This window comes from Myotis brandtii, unplaced genomic scaffold, assembly GCF_000412655.1.
Source record: "Myotis brandtii unplaced genomic scaffold, ASM41265v1 scaffold707, whole genome shotgun sequence".
NCBI classification, from domain to species: Eukaryota; Metazoa; Chordata; class Mammalia; order Chiroptera; family Vespertilionidae; genus Myotis; species Myotis brandtii.
The window spans coordinates 732,500-750,204 of record NW_005370773.1 but is presented as its reverse complement, the minus strand read 5'-3'; the positions used below and the strand labels follow the sequence as shown (position 1 = coordinate 750,204).

General features: G+C 48.1%; 1 protein-coding gene across 5 annotated transcripts in view; it reads left to right on the top strand.

The window, feature by feature from the left end:
* GGA2 (golgi-associated, gamma adaptin ear containing, ARF binding protein 2) overlaps nt 1–17,705 on the top strand; it is a 32,733-nt gene that overhangs the window by 1,331 nt on the left and 13,697 nt on the right. For 3 of the 5 annotated variants that reach the window (XR_001359833.1, XM_005882324.2, XM_005882323.2), the window contains exons 2-9: nt 2,344–2,428; nt 3,192–3,267; nt 4,591–4,689; nt 6,544–6,667; nt 7,711–7,814; nt 10,028–10,108; nt 10,604–10,741; nt 14,086–14,167. Coding sequence is in view for 4 of the 5 variants with exons in the window: in XM_005882324.2 (XP_005882386.1) it covers nt 2,344–2,428; nt 3,192–3,267; nt 4,591–4,689; nt 6,544–6,667; nt 7,711–7,814; nt 10,028–10,108; nt 10,604–10,741; nt 14,086–14,167 (789 nt within the window). In the remaining variant the exon portion in view is untranslated. Of the gene's footprint in view, nt 1–2,343; nt 2,429–3,164; nt 3,268–4,590; nt 4,690–6,543; nt 6,668–7,710; nt 7,815–8,447; nt 8,681–10,027; nt 10,109–10,603; nt 10,742–14,085; nt 14,168–17,705 lie in introns of those variants that run through there. The other 2 variants (XM_014530013.1, XM_014530015.1) reach the window with 2 other exon arrangements.

Here is a 17,705-nt window from a genome sequence, read left to right as displayed (position 1 = left end):
TGGATTTTCTGAACCCCAAATGCGACAATTTTGTCGATTAACCAAGCCATCAAGATGAAAATGAGCCTCATCGAAATTCAGCCACATTTATGCAAAACGGTCATGGAAAATTTCAACAAAAGAGTGCGTATGTGCCAGCAAAGCCGTGGAGGCCATTTACCCGATATGCTATTCCATACATAACCCTATACTGTATACTTTATGACTCAATAAAAAATTTACAATTTTTAATTATAAACCTGTGTTTTCTATCAAAATTACTTCTTGCGTGAATTTTGGGACACCCTTTAAAATGGTGAGATAATAGGACCAATTTCAACTGTTCTGAGGTTATAAGGGAAGGAAGGCCTGATTGGAAAACACTCAGCATGGTGTCCGGGCCACAGGAAGCTCTTTAAGTGGCAGCTGTGACTATTGTTGCAGTTACTTGGGGTTATAACGAACCTTGAGTGAGATCTCATGATAAAAATAAGAAACACTCACACTTTATAGATCTTCCCGCTGCTTGGCCTTGGGAAAGGGTTTGGAACGTGACTTAGCCTCACAGAAGCTTCTCCTTTCTCTGGAAAAGCTGGTGCCTGTCTTGTCCTTTGACCTGCCTCTGGGAGGCCAGTGAGGGGCGAGAGCTGGATCTTCCAGGGGGCTGGGCCTGCCTACTGTTCTCACGTGTTGAGTGCCGAATGCCTTTGAGGTGTCAGCCTTGACCTTGTAGTGAACCAAAACCTCAGGAAGCTTAAATGGTGTAGGGTTTTGTTAGATGCTTCACGCCCCCTTAATCAGGTTTTCTGAGAATCGCTGTGATGACTGGAAAGGTGAGCTGAGGTGTTTTTCCCGGGGTTGTCGTCCGTGGACCAGAAGATTTAAGCAAAAGTGTGGAAAATTTATTACAAGCAGATTCAGACTCCCTGAAAGGGAGGGGTCCCAATAATGGGCTTCCCCCCTAAAGCCTTGTAGTCCAGGGGTACACTAGTATATTTGTTAAAAGCCTGCTCTAGTCTATCTGTGTTGTCACCTGATTGATTCCCTCAATTGTTCTTGCCCTGCAACAGACCTGAACTGTCCCTGTTTCTATGTGTTCCCTCTCTGTCCCTGTGCTGGACTCTCCCTGTGTCTGTGTGTTCTCTCTCTGTCCCTGTGCTGAACTTTCCCTGTTTCGATGTGTTCTTTCTCTGTTCCTATGCTGTACTTTCTCCGGTTCGTACACCTTGTTGCTACAGGCCCTCCCTTGGTTTCCCATGCCTCCTACTTTGAGTCCAGAAACATTTTATTATTTCTGCTTGATTGGTTCCTGTGATTAGCCTGCTCAAACTGCCATGTCTGCCTCTGCCTATGTTCCACTGGTCGGCCTTGATGGGCCAGACAGTGGGGAGAGGGGGGTGTTGGGAAGCTAGTCTCAGCGACTCCTTTTGTGAGAGAATGTGACCTGGCTCAGTCTGGGGATGGGGACACGTGGGTGGGTATCCTTGGGCTGCAGCACAGGTTTTCTCGAGGGAGGAGAGGAAGAAGCTGCTACCATCAGCACCAGGAAGGATGCATACAAACGGGTGTCCCAGGGAGGTCGGGAATTACCCCTCCCTCAGTGGACTGTGGTCTCATGTCAAGCTTCTGATAATGCCCCGCTCCACGTAGCTCCTGACTCTGGCTCTGCCCTGATGCCCTTCACTGCTCAGTGTTCTCAGATTTCACCCAAGTATGAGTATTCAGGTGGGGAACCCTAGTATGATTGGATCTGGGTCCCTGGGAATGTGTGTGGTAGTGAAGAGGGACAGCAGCATCATGAGGAGTGAAGGCGAGGAGATGTCCTCAGGTCAGATTGACAAGCTGCCAACACATGGAGAAGCTTCTTCCATAGGATGGTCAGGGAGGACTTCAATAAGCCGAGGCTTAGATTTAAGGGTGTTGCTTTTGAGGAGATGGTGAGATGACCAAGTGGAGCCACCTAGAGCCTCAGTGTATTCTGTCCTCCTGTCACAAAGCTAAGAAACTTACAAATAGCCTCCCAGGTGCTGGCCCCTGCCACCCTCATGGCAAGAGAGTCCTGCTCCCTGCACTGGCAATGGAGCCCCTTTCAGGGCTATAGCTTGACAACTAATGTGCTTGTTCATTCAGTCAGCAAATGTTCACTGAGGCTGTGTCATGTGCCAGCCACTCTGCTTGTGGTGGGGACAGCACAGGGATGAGCCTGTCTCGGCTGTTGCCTAGAGGTCTGATCCCGTAGAGGTGTGATGTCATAGCTCTTGGCTGTCATATTTATTTTAGGGGAAGAGGTGTATGTTTCTTTTTATTATGCTTTCTGTAATTTTATTATGCTTTCTGTAATTTTATCTTTTATTTACTTGACAGATAAAGCCACAGACCCAAGCATGCCAGAACAGGATTGGTCAGCTATCCAGAACTTCTGTGACCAGGTGAACACTGATCCCAATGGGTAAGGTGACCTTCACGCTGGACCACGGGGGTCCTTGGACTAAGTGCATGCCGTTTGTCTTGGGGCTATTTTAATAGCCTTTCTTTCTTTTTCCCCTCCACAGTCTACTGAGAACATCATTTTTTTTTTTAGAGATAGCAAATTCATGTGGTTTTTTAAAAAACAAACAAATGAATAGTCAGTTTGTAACTGGCAATTATTTTTAAAATAGCATTATGAAGTAGTCATACTCAGGAGACCTGGATGTTACGTACGGGTAGAAGATAGCAGCGTGAAAGAGCTCATGTGCTCTCCATAATTTAAATGTAACCTTTCTTTAGAAGAGGCAAGAAAAGGGCAAGATTGTGTTGAATTTTTTTCCCAAAGCATCTGGACAGGAACTGAAGAATCAGATGTTTATTCTACATATTGCTGACTATTCAGCATTTGGAAATGGGCTAAAAGTTTGATCGCACTGTCTACTTTAGTGTTTATCAGACAACAAACAGGGTCTATGTTGCTCATGACCTGGCTACCCGTAGGCCTGGTCCTGACTGCTCTGCTCGGAGCTTTGGGGTGCATGAGTTGGGGAGGGTGGTGTGTCTGGACAGCAGTAGTTGTGGGAAGGGAAGGTGGTGTTGGCCTCCTTCAGAGGCTTGTGCTTGGGCCGTGTGCCAGTCACATTCCACCTCTGTTGTGGGACCAAACTCCTGGAAGGGAGGAGACTTCATGGAGCGCACTTAGCCAGACTACTCAGAGCCCAGGTGTCTTTGTTTTCCCTTAGCCCAACCCATGCGCCCTGGCTGCTGGCCCACAAGATCCAGTCTCCACAAGAGAAAGAAGCTCTTTATGCCTTAACGGTAAGCTTGGCCCTTAGCCTCAGTTCTCCTGTCCTGAGCCAGAGGGAGCTGGGCCCCAGCCCCATAGTGGAGTGGTCGGGAGCCTGCGAGGTTCACCTTCGCTGGCCCGGAGGCTGGGCTCTGGTCGCCCGTCCTAGGTCTGCTTCTAGAGAGCAGCGCCGAGCTTGCTTTGGGAGAAGGAAAGAAAGGTTTTATTTCCTTAGCTCTTCATAGACCAGGGCTGGTAAGTTAAGTGCCCACAGGGCCAGACTGGTGATGTAGTGAGTGAGCCACTGGGTGAGGACCAAAATCCTGGAGAGTGCTCGCCCAGCGAGGGAAGGATGGCTGCAATGTGGCACCGGCTGGTATTGCCAGCCATGAGTTTGGGCCCATTGTTGTTAGAACTTCTTGGTTTTTTTTTTTTGGTTTTTTTTTTAAAAATATATTTTTATTGATTTCAGAGAGAAAGGGAGAGGGAGAGAGAGATAGAAACATCAACGATGAGAGAGAACCATTGATCGGCTGCCTCTTGCACGCCCCCAACTGGGGATCCAGCCCGCAACCCGGGCATATGCCCTTGGCTGGAATCGAACCTGGGACCCTTCAGTCCGAAGTCCAACGCTCTATCCACTGAGCCAAACCAGCTAGGGCAGAACTTCTTGTTTTTAAAGAGAAACTGTAAGTCCAGATTTTTGTATGAATTCTCTGAATTAAAAAAAATATATATTTCATTGATTTTTTTAGAGAGAGAGGAAGGGAGAGGGATAGAGATAGAATCATTGATGAGAGAGAAACATCATCAATCAGCTGCCTCCTGCACACCTGTGGGGATTAAGCCCGGGCATGTGCCCTGACCGGTGGCCTCTTGGTTCCTGGCTCGATGTTCAACTGCTGAGCTACGCCAGCCAGGTGTGAATTCTCTGAATTTTTTTATGTTGGTGACTAACCTGACATGTTTAACAGTAGTGTGGACCAAAGAAAATGTGTGTAGGCCCCACTTGCATGCCAGCAGGGGACGTGTGGCTCAGCAATTCATGGGCCTTACATACTGGATGTGGCCTCTGAGTGGGAGGGAGTCACCTGCCCAAAGGATCTCAAAGGTGGGGTGACTTCAGCGTACACACACCACTGAGCTGTTTTCTGGGCACAAACCTGTTAAATATAGCAAGATCAAATAGGTGCTTTTTAAAAAAAATCTGAAAATGTTACCCTTTCCCCCAAACTTCAGTGTCCTCATAGTCCCAAGTAAAAACGAGCTCTGGTTCCAGCAAGTGCTCATCAGATTTCAGGCGAGCCTGGAGCCAGAGGTTTTCCCATTCTCGTGGGAGTCCCGTGTCTGTGCAGGTGCTGGAGACGTGTGTGAACCACTGTGGAGAGAAGTTCCACAACGAGGTGGCCAAGTTCCGCTTCCTGAATGAGCTGATCAAAGTGCTGTCCCCAAAGGTGAGTGCCGTGGTCTTGGCCCTGCTTACTGTACTGCACCTGGCCCAGCCTTCAAACTCTTGCCCCCTCCTGTGTACGGCCTGTCTCAGGTTTGTGAAGGAGCTAAGAGAGGAGGCCCTAGATGGCAAAGCTCTTTTCTCCAAGGTCTAGGATGACTTTGCTGATTCCTGCCCTCCATTGTTAGCATCTTTAAATTATTCTCCCTTTAAAAATGGCCTTTTGGCCCAGACTGAGGGGCTCAGTTGGTTGAGTGTTATCATGTGCACTGAAAGGTTGCCAGTCTGATTCTTGGTCAGGACACATATTTAGGTTGCAGGTTTGGTCTAGGTTGGGGAAGGCAACCAATTAATATTTCTCTCTCTCTTCCTCTTCCTTCTTCTCTTTCTAAAATCAATAAAAATCCGATGTAATAAAAGACTAATATGCAAATCAACCAAACAGCGGAACGACCGGTCGCTATGATGCGCACTGACCACCAGGGGGCAGACGCTCAACGCAGGAACTGCCCCCCTGGTGGTCAGTTCACTCCCACAGGGGGAGCACCACTCAGCCAGAAGCCAGGCTCATGGCTGGCGAGCGCAGCTGCCGTGGTGGGAGCCTCTCGCGCCTCTGCGGCAGCACTAACAATGTCTGACTACCAGCTTAGGCCGGCTCCCCGTGGGCTCCCAGACTGCACCACCCCCCAAGTGCATAAATTTCATGCACTGGGCTTCTAGTGTGTGTGTGTGTGTGTGTGTGTGTGTGTGTGTGTGTGTATTGCCCAATGGCCTTATGGATGGGTGGCCTAGATGGGGAGCACAGGTTTCCTGGTAGACAGCAAGAGATGCTAGATGTGGCTTTAAGTTTCATACCACTTCTTGCCTTGTCCTCTGCACCTTTCCCCCTGGCACCTGTCTCAGCTCCGCATTCTCAGGTAACTGACACAGATGGAGCCTTTCTTTGCTGCTTTCCAGCAACACTTCTCTGATACCAACTGTGTGTCCTACAGTTTAATTCAGTTCAGTTCTGACACTACCCAGAGTTAGTGCAGAGCCTACGTGATCAGGACTTCATGATACTTAGATGATGCCTAATTTAGACACTAGCCATGAGTCTGTTCTTCTGCCTGACCAACTACAGAGTTGGGCTTCCCAGACCACCTCCACAAGGTTCCATATTCACTACAGGAAAGCACTGTACTTACTGTGGTTATAAAGGAGACAAATGGAGGGGATACATGGCCAAGGTCTTGGGGGGAGAGGAGCAAGAGCTTGTGTGCCTTTCCTTATGGCGCCCAGCCCACCACCCTTCAGCACATCCATGTGTTCAGTCAGGGAGCTTGGTGGGCCTTGTTTCAGCTTTACCCAGAGTTCTCATATGAAGGCACAATGGATTAAATTATTGGCTGGGTGATTGGACTCACTCTCCAGCCCCTCTCCCCTATTGGGTTCAAATGAGGCTGAAAGTTCCAACCCTCTGATCACATGGTTGGCCTTGTGGCATAGTCAGCCCCTCCCTTGAAATGAATTCCCACCCTGAGGTTAGCTTAAACTCAGGTCTGGTCCAAGGGGGCTCGTTGTAAGTAACAAAGATTCCTATCACTCAAAAACTTCCAAGGGTTTTTGAAACTCTGTGCCAGAACTGGAGACAAAGAACAAACATGTTCTTTATTATTCCTCACCTGCCCCAGTCAAACAATGAGTGTCTCCAGTGGCTCTAACCTAGGCCAATATATGGTGGGTTTTAATTTTAGTTCCTTGTCCCAGGTGATTTGACTTCTGGCTGAGCTTCAGCTCTCAACCTGGGGCAGTTCTCCGCTCCGGCGTCAGCAGCATCTCCGCCAGCTCTGTAATTCTCCTTCCTGATTGCTTTCAGTACCTAGGGTCCTGGACCACAGGAAAGGTTAAAGGAAGAGTCATCGAAATCCTCTTCAGCTGGACAGTCTGGTTTCCAGAAGACATTAAGATCCGAGATGCTTATCAGATGCTGAAGAAACAAGGTCTGATTTCCATTATTTGTGCTGTGTTCCCTTTTTCACAGCACTTGTTCCTTTTTGCTGTTTTGAGTGCTTTGTGCTTTGTTGGTGAAAACTGTACAGTGGAAACCGAGACAAGTAATTTTCACTGTCTAGCGGTGGGCAAACCTCTCCTGCTGGTGGCAGGAGCTAGCTGGTTTGAGATTGTTGTTGTTGGGTTGTCCTACTGTAGCAGTCACTGTCTAGCGGTGGGCAAACCTCTCCTGCTGGTGGCAGGAGCTAGCTGGTTTGAGATTGTTGTTGTTGGGGTTGTCCTCACTGTAGCAGACTTCAGGTTCCTCCAGGGTTAGCTTGTGGTGAGGGTATGGACTGGTTTGCTAGAGCTTTTCTCAGTGTCTGCTGCTCTTAGCTGAGGTCTTCCTCAGTACCTCAGAGACGGTCTTGCGCCCTTGCCTTTCCTGGCAGGAGATAGACCACTGTGGCTTGTTAGTGTCGTCATCTCTGCTCTGACTAGGCCTCAGTCTGAGGCAGGCACTGTGTCCCTGGTCTCGGAGATAGAGACCCAGACCCTGACACCCGGGGAGGAGGACAGCCTGTTCCCCCCCGAGCTTCTGTATTCTCTATGAGTTCGTATGCTGTGTCCTGTGTGGCACTGGGAATCCATGCTCCCTTCCCCTGGGCTCTGTAGAGGAAGGACCTGGGTTTGGGATGGGCTATTTTCCCGTCACATGGACTCAATGACTTTAGGAGTGTCAGGGATCCTGCTGTAGCTTTTGGGCCCTGGGAGGTATGTACCTGAATAAAATGATCAGTATTTTTATAGCATAGACTCTGTAGGCTGCTAACCATAGGCTCTGGTTCTGCTCTGACTTGGTCGGCCCTGATGTCTTGGTGCTGGTTCCTTCGGTTCTCTGGAGGGAGGATGCAGATTGTACCCTGGATGTCTCTTTGAAGGCAGTTGACAATGTTGCCTGTCTGGGCATCAGGAACCGGGGTTTATACGGGATCCTGATGAAGTCAGTGGGTACCCGTATCAGTATCTTCACTTGATGAATTGCATGTTTCAGGAATCGTAAAGCAAGACCCTAAACTACCAGTGGATAAAATCTTGCCCCCACCTTCTCCCTGGCCCAGGAGCTCCATCTTTGATGCTGATGAAGAAAAGTCAAAGGTAAGGAGCTCTTCTCTGACCTTGGTGGCCTACCTGGAATCTGATCAGACCCCTTCTTGTAGGGGCTCCCTTCAGATGTCCCCTGGAATGTCTTCTGAGCCCTGAACCAAAGTGTGGGAGAACATGTGGTTGGCTCTGATGTGAGTTCTCTCTGGAGCAGGTTTTTACGAGTGAGGTAGCATAAGGGTTGGGTGTTTTCTGTGGTGCAGATGGTCAGTCATATGGAAATAACCTGTCGTATGTTGGCTTAGGTCTTTTTAGTGCCAGTAAGCCTGGCATTTTCCTCCCCTGCCCACCCCCCCCCCTTTGTTTTAAAAAACTTGTGGACATTTTAATGAACTTCCTTCCATGTAGCTTCAAGCCACCAGGACACAGGCCCCACCAACACCCTTCATCTTCTCAGCTCTTCTGCTGAAGAACTGGGCCTTCATGATGACAGGCTGCTTTGGAGCTTTCCCTTCCCCAGAACTTTGTAGTAGCCGATCGCACCACATCAGTGAAGGAGCAGCTCCAGTCTTGCTCTTGACAGCATTTCCCCGTGTCTGCTCACTGACCAGGGCCCACAGTTTATCGAGGCTGACAGTTGGGCAGAAGCTCTGGTTCCCCTTTAAGTGGTAATGTCTCATACCCACTTTCCCAAAGTAGCCTGGGTGATATTTGTCGAAGTTGATCCTGTGACGATGCAAGCCGCCAGCATTACCTCGGCCCCCTGTGCTTCCTGTGCTTGCCAATGTGGCCGTGGCCGTGGCTCATGTGGCCCCGAAGTTTTCGGGTCTTCTTCAGTCTGGATGGCATGTCGGTGGCCAAGACGCAAAAGACCTACCCATTTTCCTTCTACTACTGCCTCCAAGAATCTTCAGACATCAGTAAGGGGAAGGAGGTGGTCAAAACCCAGGCCAAGCCCCTGGGTTACCCTAGAGCACTGGTTCCCAATGTGGGCACATGCCCCACAGGGGGGCAATTTGATTTTTAAGGGGGGCAATTCGAGAATGAGTTATTAACAGTGAAATTGTGCACTTCTTATGGTTCTAGGGTCCTCATATGCAGTATATAAATACATATTGTGACATATTTATGCATCAGTTCTCTATTACATGTTTTGAAACTTTATTTGCTATTTTTCATATCACTTCATATTTTTTTTAAAACAATTTCTTAGTGATTTCTTCCTCAGTACTTCAGCTGTCCTTTTGTTCTTTTATTTTTCTCTTTCATGGGTGCCATGTTCTTTGGAAGCTTGTTTAGACCAAGATAATGGCCATTTAGGCTTCCTCCACGTGAATGGGAGTGCACTTTTTGAATAATGAGAATTATATACCACGGGGGAGTATCGGGATTTAAGAGATGCTTAGGTGGGGCGTGGCCAAAAGAAGGTTGGGAACCACTGCCCAGCGCATCAGTGGTGTTGGTGCATTGGATCGTTCCTGGTCTTGGTCCCTCACAGTTCCGGTAAGTGCAGTACCAGGAGAGCGCCAGGCCATATGTGTGTCTCTCTGGTACCCATGGCCTTCCAGCTGTGCCTTCCTTCCCTGGACCAGATCCTCAGGGGCATGGCATCCTGGAGGCAGACGAGCAGGGCTGCTCTGTGCTCCCTGGCTCCTCTCTGCTGGTGTCTAACATTGCAGAGCGGGGAAGGAGCAAGGGAGGAGTTAGGGCTTGGACTTCTGAGAAAGAAACCCGAGAGAGCTGCTTACACTCTCTGGGCTCAGTAGCCTCATCTTTTCTGCCCTCCATCCACCAAAGATTGAGTGACTCCTATGTGCCAGGTGTTCTGCTGGGCATTGGGAATAAAGCAAACAAGATCGCCAAGGGCTGCTGCATTGTAGAATCCATGGTCCAGGACAACTCGACACTATTGACCTTTGGGCAAGCTAGTTTTCTTGTTGGGGCTGCCTGTGCACTGTAGGATGTTTACAGCATCCCTGGCCTCCCCCACTAGATCCAGTAGCATCCCCAATTGTGACAACCAGCGTGTCTCCTGACTTTGCCAAGTGTCTTCTGGGGGCTATCATCCTCCACCCTACCCCACTGAAAGCAGTGGTCTGTGGAGATAGTGGTAGTACTTACATGGCTGCATGATCGCACAGATTTGCTCAGATAATGCATGTGAAATGTAAAGCTTATTAGTGTTAGCTCTTCTATTGCTGATGCCACACACTGGCCATTTGACACCATGGGGAATAGTTCAACCTACTCTTCTTGTTCACCTGCAGCTTCTGACAAGGCTTCTGAAGAGCAGCCACCCTGAGGATCTGCAGGCTGCGAATCGGCTGATCAAGAGTTTGGTCAAGGAGGTAGGCGTTTTCCCACCGCATCCTGCAGAACCAGCCTTGGACAGGCCTGCACAGTGTGTGTGTGCACAGCTCTCTGGGGGAGGGATTACCCTACTTTGAGCTGGGGAACAGCCATGTGCTCCCTGAAGTCGCAGGTGGTGACTGGAAGCAGGGGTCATGCTATATGCTTTCTAATTACTTCCGTCCAGGAGCGCAAAGTGTTTCACAGACACCAGTTTTGTCCCAGTGGCAGGTATTGTGTGGACAGATCCAGTTTGGGAATCTGTTTTTCAGAGAGTTAAGGCAGGTGGTACAAAGTAGTGGCTCGCCAGGCCCCCGCTACATTGTCTTCCCCAGGAATCCTGGGCTTGGAGGACTTTCCTCACCGCCGAGCAAGCACTCCCTCCATCCATTTCATGACTTGCCTGATCTCTCCCCCGTGCACTGCCCCTTCCCACCCCTGTTCAGGCTTTATCCAGGCCTTCTGCTTCCTCACTGCCATCCTCTCTCCCAAAGGAGCAAGAGAAATCAGAGAAGGTGTCCAAGAGAGTCAGTGCCGTGGAGGAAGTGCGGAGCCACGTGAAGGTGCTGCAGGAAATGCTGAGCAGGTATCGCAGGCCGGGACAGGCTCCGCCAGACCAGGAGGCCCTGCAGGTACTCTTCACTAATCGCAAAGAAAGGAAGGGAACAGTTCAGGAGTAGCTAAATGTAACTGACATACTAGAAATTGCACCTCTTTACAGCATATTTGCTGCGTGTTGATGTGTGTCTATCTGTGCAGCCATTGTTAAGATCAAGAATTCTTTTTTATTTTATTCTCACCAGAGGATATGTTTTTATTGATTTTTTTTAGAGAGAGAGAAACATCAGTCGATTGCCTCCTGCACGCACCCTTACCAGGGATCAAACCCACAACTTAGGCATGTGCCCTGACTGGGAATCGAACCCTCATCCGTTTGATACATAGGACAACACTCCAACTACTTGAGCCACCCAGCTAGGGCACAATGAAGAATTCTTTATAGATTCTGGATATACTCTGTGGGTTATCTTTTAACTGTCTTGACTGTCGTTTGAAGCAAAAAGTTTTTAATTTTTTTTAAAGATTTAAAAAAATTGCTTTTTAGAGAGAGAGGAAGGGAAAGAGAAACATTGATCAATATGAGAGTGAAACATTGATCGACTGCCTCCTGCACGCCTCCTATCAGGGATGGAGCCAGCAACCCAGACATGTGCCCTGACCGGGAATCGAACTGCCAGCAACCTTTCAGTGCACAGGACAACACCCAACCAACTGAGCCACACTGGCCAGGGCAAAAGCTTTTAATTTGGAAGTTCAGTTTGTGTCTGTTTTTCTTTTGTTGATGATGCTCTGGTGTCATACCTAAGACACACCACCACTTGGTGTAGCCAGGCAGGGGATGGTGGGAATGTCTGAGTCAGCCATTCTTAGTCTCTCCTGAGCACTGCTTTCTGCTTCCCTCACAGGCTACATCCATCACGTTCTGCATTCTGGCTTCTTATACTTCTCTGCATAGGGCAGACCCTTCACATAGTCTACCCGCCCTTCCATTTCACAAAGCTAGCAGAAACAAATTAGTCTTTCCCAACAACAAATTCCTGAGAGAAAAATCTACTTGGCCAATGTGGCTCATGTGTCTGCCTGGGTCAATCAGCTGTGACTGGGATTGGGCAGAGTTATAGAGAAAAATGTGCTGGTCTTACGCTGTGGCGGGAGGGGACTGGACTCAGAAGGGTTAGGGGCTTGAGCCAGGCAGACACTCCAAAGCTGATCTCCCATGGGGAGGTTGTGTGACTGGGGCTGGCCCTGTCCCTTTCACATGTCAGGCGACCTCCAGGTTCTTGACTTGTGCAGGAAAAAATTCAAGACACGAGTTCAGGTGAAGCAAAAGTTTATTAAAGATTAGGACAGTGAGGCAAAGGAAGGGCCCTTAGAGACAGGTTCAGGGGTTAGCCTGGGATGAGCTGCTGCTGCCCACTGCTTCCTGGTTGCAAGTCTTGTGGGGACCCTTAGAGCTTAGGATAAAGAAAGCAGAAGCACACGCCTAAGGAAAGAGGTGCCTGAGGAAGGAGGTGTGGGGGTGCTCAAACGAGCGCAAGCTGGTGTTCTTTGTCTGGAGGTTGTGTCTGTTTTCTACAGGTGGGAGTTATAGGGGAGGGCCCAGGGGAGGGCCAACAGAATGGTCATTGGATTTCCAGGTGTGACAGTTAGTATGCTGATGTATTAAAATGAGCGTATAATGGAGTCTGGGGCCACTTTCCTGGTCCATTTTTCCTCCATCTTGCATTAGTCTGGATCTAACTGGATCCCTGACTGTGGTGATTTAAACCACCTGCTCTTAGGTCTCTTTGTGTGGGAGGACAGGGTTTTGTCATTCATCAGCTGGCTGTTAATTGTGCAGTCCCGCTGGCCGTTTGTTCAGCCATTTGTCTCAGTTTCCTCATCGCCCTTGCCAGGGAATTTTCCTAGTTTTTACTAACCTGCCTCGGCTGTACCAGAATCCCTCAGGAGGGTTGGCATGTTGGGCTTTTAAGTAGAACAGTTTTGCCCTGGCTGGTGTGGCTCGGTGGGTTGTCCATCATCCCATGTACCAAAAGGTCAGAGATTTTATTCCCCCATCAGGCACATGCTTGGGTTTTGGGTTCGATCCCCAGTTGGGGTGTGCAGATATCAGCCAAATTGATGTTTCTCTATTTCTCCCTCTTCCTTCCCCTCTTGCTCTCAAATCAATAAAAACATACTTTTTAAAAATGCTTTAAAAAATAGCGCAATTTTCCCCCAGCCAAGATAATAACCAGTTACGAGGTAGGAGAAACGCAGCTGGAAACAAAAGTTCATCTTTATAATGGATAAAGCTGATGTTGGAAAATGTAGCAAGTAAGTACCGGCCAGTGGCTTGCTGATACTGAACCCTAGAACCGGGCAGGTTTACCTGCCACCTAAGATGTTGCTGGCTCACCACTGTCCTTCCCACAGGGGTTCCTTCTTTAACACTTAGAGCAGGTAGGAGCAGATGCAATTGTGGGCTTCCATAGAGGCAGGTCACACTCCAGAGCACAGCTGAAGGAAGGGGCTCCTTCTGCTTCCTCTCCCGGACTCACCTGTTGGATGGGCTGTTTCCTCAGCGCCGGGAGAGGGCTGGAGTGTTAGCGGAGCTCCCGTGCAGGGAGGGAGCTTGAGGTGTGCAGAAGCTGTGTGCTCCTCAGCAGTGTGTGGACGGTGAAGTGGTCTGGAGCAGCGGTCGCCAACTGGTGGTCCATGAGGTCCGAAATGTTGGCGACCGCTGGTCTGGAGCACTCTCCCTGCGATGACGGAGATGAGCTTTCCCACGTGGTGTTGGGTGTAGGGTGAGGGGGTGAGGTTTAGTTCTGGAGAACCTATGGTGGGAATCATGGGAATGTTGCTCTAAAGAGAATACTGGCCCCGACAGCAGTTGGATGGGAAGTCTCCACAGGCTTCCATGGGGGGGTCATTCATTGCAAGCTGTTCTTGGGGAAGCAGGGGAAGGGAGCTTGAAGAAGAGTATGTTGTACACTGACATAGTAGTTTCTTTCTGAGCTAAAGTCTTTAAAAAACATTATTGATGGATTTGGGAGAGAGGAAGGAGGAGAGAGTGAGAAACACCGATTTGTTGTTCCACTTACGTATTCACTGGTTGATTCTTGTATGTGTCCTGACCGGTTGGTGGTGAACCTGCAACCTTGGTGTATTAGGATGACACTCTAACCAACTGAGCTGCCCGGCCAGGGTTGACCTAAGGTCTTATCACCTTTTTAACTATTATTTTAAAAAATTCTTATACAATTGTAGTCCAGACTGTTTCTGAAACTGTAACTGCCCTGTCACCTCAAACCTGCAGTCATGAATTTGGGGCTGATGGAGGAGAGCTCCTGGGGCCCGGCTCTGCACATGCTTACGCACACCCTGGCCTTCCTGTGGGTCCTGGGTGTGTGGTGAGCGGAGCTCTGTTTCCCAGGTTGTGTATGAGAGGTGTGAGAAGCTGCGGCCCACCCTGTTCCGGCTGGCGAGTGACACTGTGGACGATGACGACGCACTAGGTAACGGCTCCCTTTCTCTCGGCACAGGCAGCAGCCCAGGTGCAAGCAGGTGTGCTCCTTCCTGTTGTGCCTCTGGGGTGCCAGGAACAGGCAGAATGGACTTTCGGATTTATGGTGATGGGCTCAGGAAGGGCATGACCTAATTTGACTTAGAACTGATTTCTAGAAGAATCTAGTCTTGAGCAAGAAATCAGCATCTGGTCTGAAAGCATGGAAAGAGGAAATTTACCATGTAGATTGGGTGTGAGGGTGAGAGAAGAAAGAGTAGATAGTGCTGGTGGCCTGAAGAAAGGCTAGACGTCCCACAGAGGCCCAGCAGTGGCTGCCAGTGGTCATGTTGGAGGTTCCCCCAAACTGGGTGCCTTCAGGGGCTGGACAGGTAACTTAAGGAGTTAGTTGTAGGGAGAGTGGAGCAATTTTTTAAATCCTCACCCAAGGACATGCTTATTGATTTTAGAGAGAGGGAAAGTGTGTGTGGGGGGGGGAGAGAAACATCAGTGTGAGTGAGAAACATCACTGCATTGCCTTCCTACATGTTCTCCCCCCGACTGGGGATCGAACCTGCAACCTAGGTATGTGCTCTGACCAGGAATTGAACTGTGCAACCTTTTGATGTACAGGATGGTGCTCCGAACAACTGAGCCACATGGGCTAGGGCAGGAGAATGGAGAATTTTAGTACCTGAACATGGGTATTAAAACATTTTGGGGGGGGGGGCAATGGGGGGGATAAGGACACATATATAATACCTTAATCGATAAAGAAAGAAAGAAAAAAAATCAATCCATTCTGGAAAATAAAAAAAACCCCACAACATTTTGTTTGTCCCGCCAGTGTGGCTCAGTGTTTGAGTGTCGATTCATGAACCAGGAGGTCACGGTTCGATTCCTGGTCAGGGCACATGTTCAGGGGGTGTGTGTGCAGGAGGTAGCTGATCAGTGATTTTCTCTTATTGATGTTTCTATCTCTCTCTCCCTCTCCCTTCCTCTCTCTGAAATCAATAAAAAATCCAAAACATTTTAGCCCTAGCTGGTTTGGTTCAGTGGATAGAGCATTGGCCTATAGACTGAAAGGTCCTGGGTTTGATTCTGGTCAAGAGCACATGTCTGGGTTGTGGACTCAGTCCCCAGTAGGGGACATGCAGGAGGCAACCAATCAATGATTTTCTCTCATCATTAATGTTTCTATCCCTGACTCCCTTCCTCTCTAAAATCAATAAAAAAAACAAACCCATATTTAAATTTTTTTTTTAATTGAAACTCTCCAAACACATCAGAAAGGGGAATAGTAGAATAAATCCTATGTACTCTTCTACTGACAATGACCAACTTGTGACCAGTCTTTCCATTTTGTTTCTTCTGTAGCACTCTTTCTCTCCACCCCCCCCATTCTATTTTGAAGCAAATTCCAAACATTTCAGAGTAATTAAATATCCAGTCAGTGTTCAGAGTTCTCTGGCGCTTCCCTCTTTAAGTACTTCTTGCTACTGTTTGCCCCCCTCCTTTTTAAATAGTTTGTTCTAAACCAGACTCAAAAAAGAAAAACCATACTTTGAAATTGGTTGAGATATATATATATATTGAGATATATATATATATAATTTATTTATTTTTTTATTTAAAAAAATATATTTTATTGATTTTTTACAGAGAGGAAGGGAGAGGCATAGACAGAAACATCGATTAGAGAGAAACATCGATCAGCTGCCTTCTGCACACTCCCAACTGGGGATGTGCCCACAACCAAGGTACATGCCCTTGACCGGAATCAAACCTGGGACCTTTCAGTCCGCAGGCCGATGCTCTATCCACTGAGCCAAACCGGTTAGGGCAGCGGTTCTCAATCTGTTGGTCGTGACCCCTTTGGCGGTCGAACAACCCTTTCACAGGGGTTGCCTAAGACCATCCTGCATATCAGATATTTACATTACGATTCATAACAGTAGCAACATTACAGTTATGAATGTAGCAACGAAAATAATTTTATGGTTGGGTCACAACATGAGGAACTGTATTTAAAGGGCCAGAAGATTGAGAACCACTGGGTTAGGGCTATATATATACATATATATTTTAAATATGTTGTTTTCAGAGAGAGAGGAAGGGAGAGGGAGAAAGAGATAAAGACATTGGTGAGAGAGAAGCATGGGTCGGCTGCCTCCTGCACATTCCCTACTGGGGATCAAGCCTGCAACCTGGAATTGATCCGGCGACTCTTGGTGCATGGAATGACACTCAGTCTACTGAGCCCCACTGGCTGGGCAGTTGATATTTCTTGTCTTTTAATGGATAGCCTCCATTCTGTCCTTTTTAAAAATATATTTTTTTATTGATTTCAGAGAGCAAGGGAGAGGGAGAGAGAGATAGAAACATCAGTGATGAGAGAGAATCATTGATTGGCCCCCTACTGACGATCGAGCCCACAACCCAGGCATGTGGCCTTGACCGGAATCAAACCCGGGACCCTTCAGTCTTCTGCAGGCCAGTGCTCTATCCACTGAGCCAAACCAGTAGGGCTGTCCTTATTTTTTGCGTGAAAAATTTGTCCTTTGACTTGCAGAGTTTCTTTTGGTCTCAGTTTTCTGATGGCATCCCTCATGGTGTTTAGCATGAGTCTCTATTCCTGAGATTCCTTATCAGTGGGATCAGGGGGTTTCATCAGATTCAGGTTCGATTGGGTCAGGCCAGGGGGGGCAAGAATACTTCATAGGTGGTGTTCAAGAGGCCCGTAGTGTCTGGTTGTTGGCAGGAAGCAATGGGGGGTCCCTTCTGGGAGGTAACCTTCTAGCACTTTAGCCTCCATGGCCCCTGGCCCTGTGCTCTCCTGTCTGTCTCTCCTGGGAGCGATTTTTTACAGGTAAACCATACCATGAGAGGCTCATGTAGTTTTTGAAATCTGGATGTATTTTACACTTTCAGGACATTTTAATTTGGACATTAAATTTTCATCAGGAATGCTTGATCTATATTTAGATTTAAAAGGGGAGATTCATGTAACAGTTGGTTCCCTACATACTTAAAAGCTTTTTACTAACTGAATAAAGTACCAAAAAATTCTTTTAGTATTTGCATTCACATTGATAAAACAGCTTTCTGTTTTAATTTTAGATTAATTAAAATAAAGTTTTAGTTCCTTAATTGATGGAGTCATATTTCAGCAGTTGGCTATCATGTTGGACAGAACAGGCATAGAAAAGTGAAAAAATTTGGTTCCTCCTCTGTCATGAGATTGGAAATGTAGGGTTCAAGGATTAAGTGACTGGATCTGATAGAGGGGCCTGGTCACATGATCAGGAGAGACAGGGATAACACCCCATCTGGCAGAGCCATGGGACATCTGCCTTGTGGAATGTCTTAAAAAGGACTACAGCCTGGCCGGCATAGCTCAGTGGTTGAGCATGGACCTATGAACCAGGAGATCACGGTTCGATTCCTGGTTGGGGCACAAGCCTGGGTTGCAGGCTTGATCCTACACATCCTCAGTGTGGGGTGTGCAGGAGGCAGCTGATCAATGATTCTCTCTCATCACTGATGTTTCT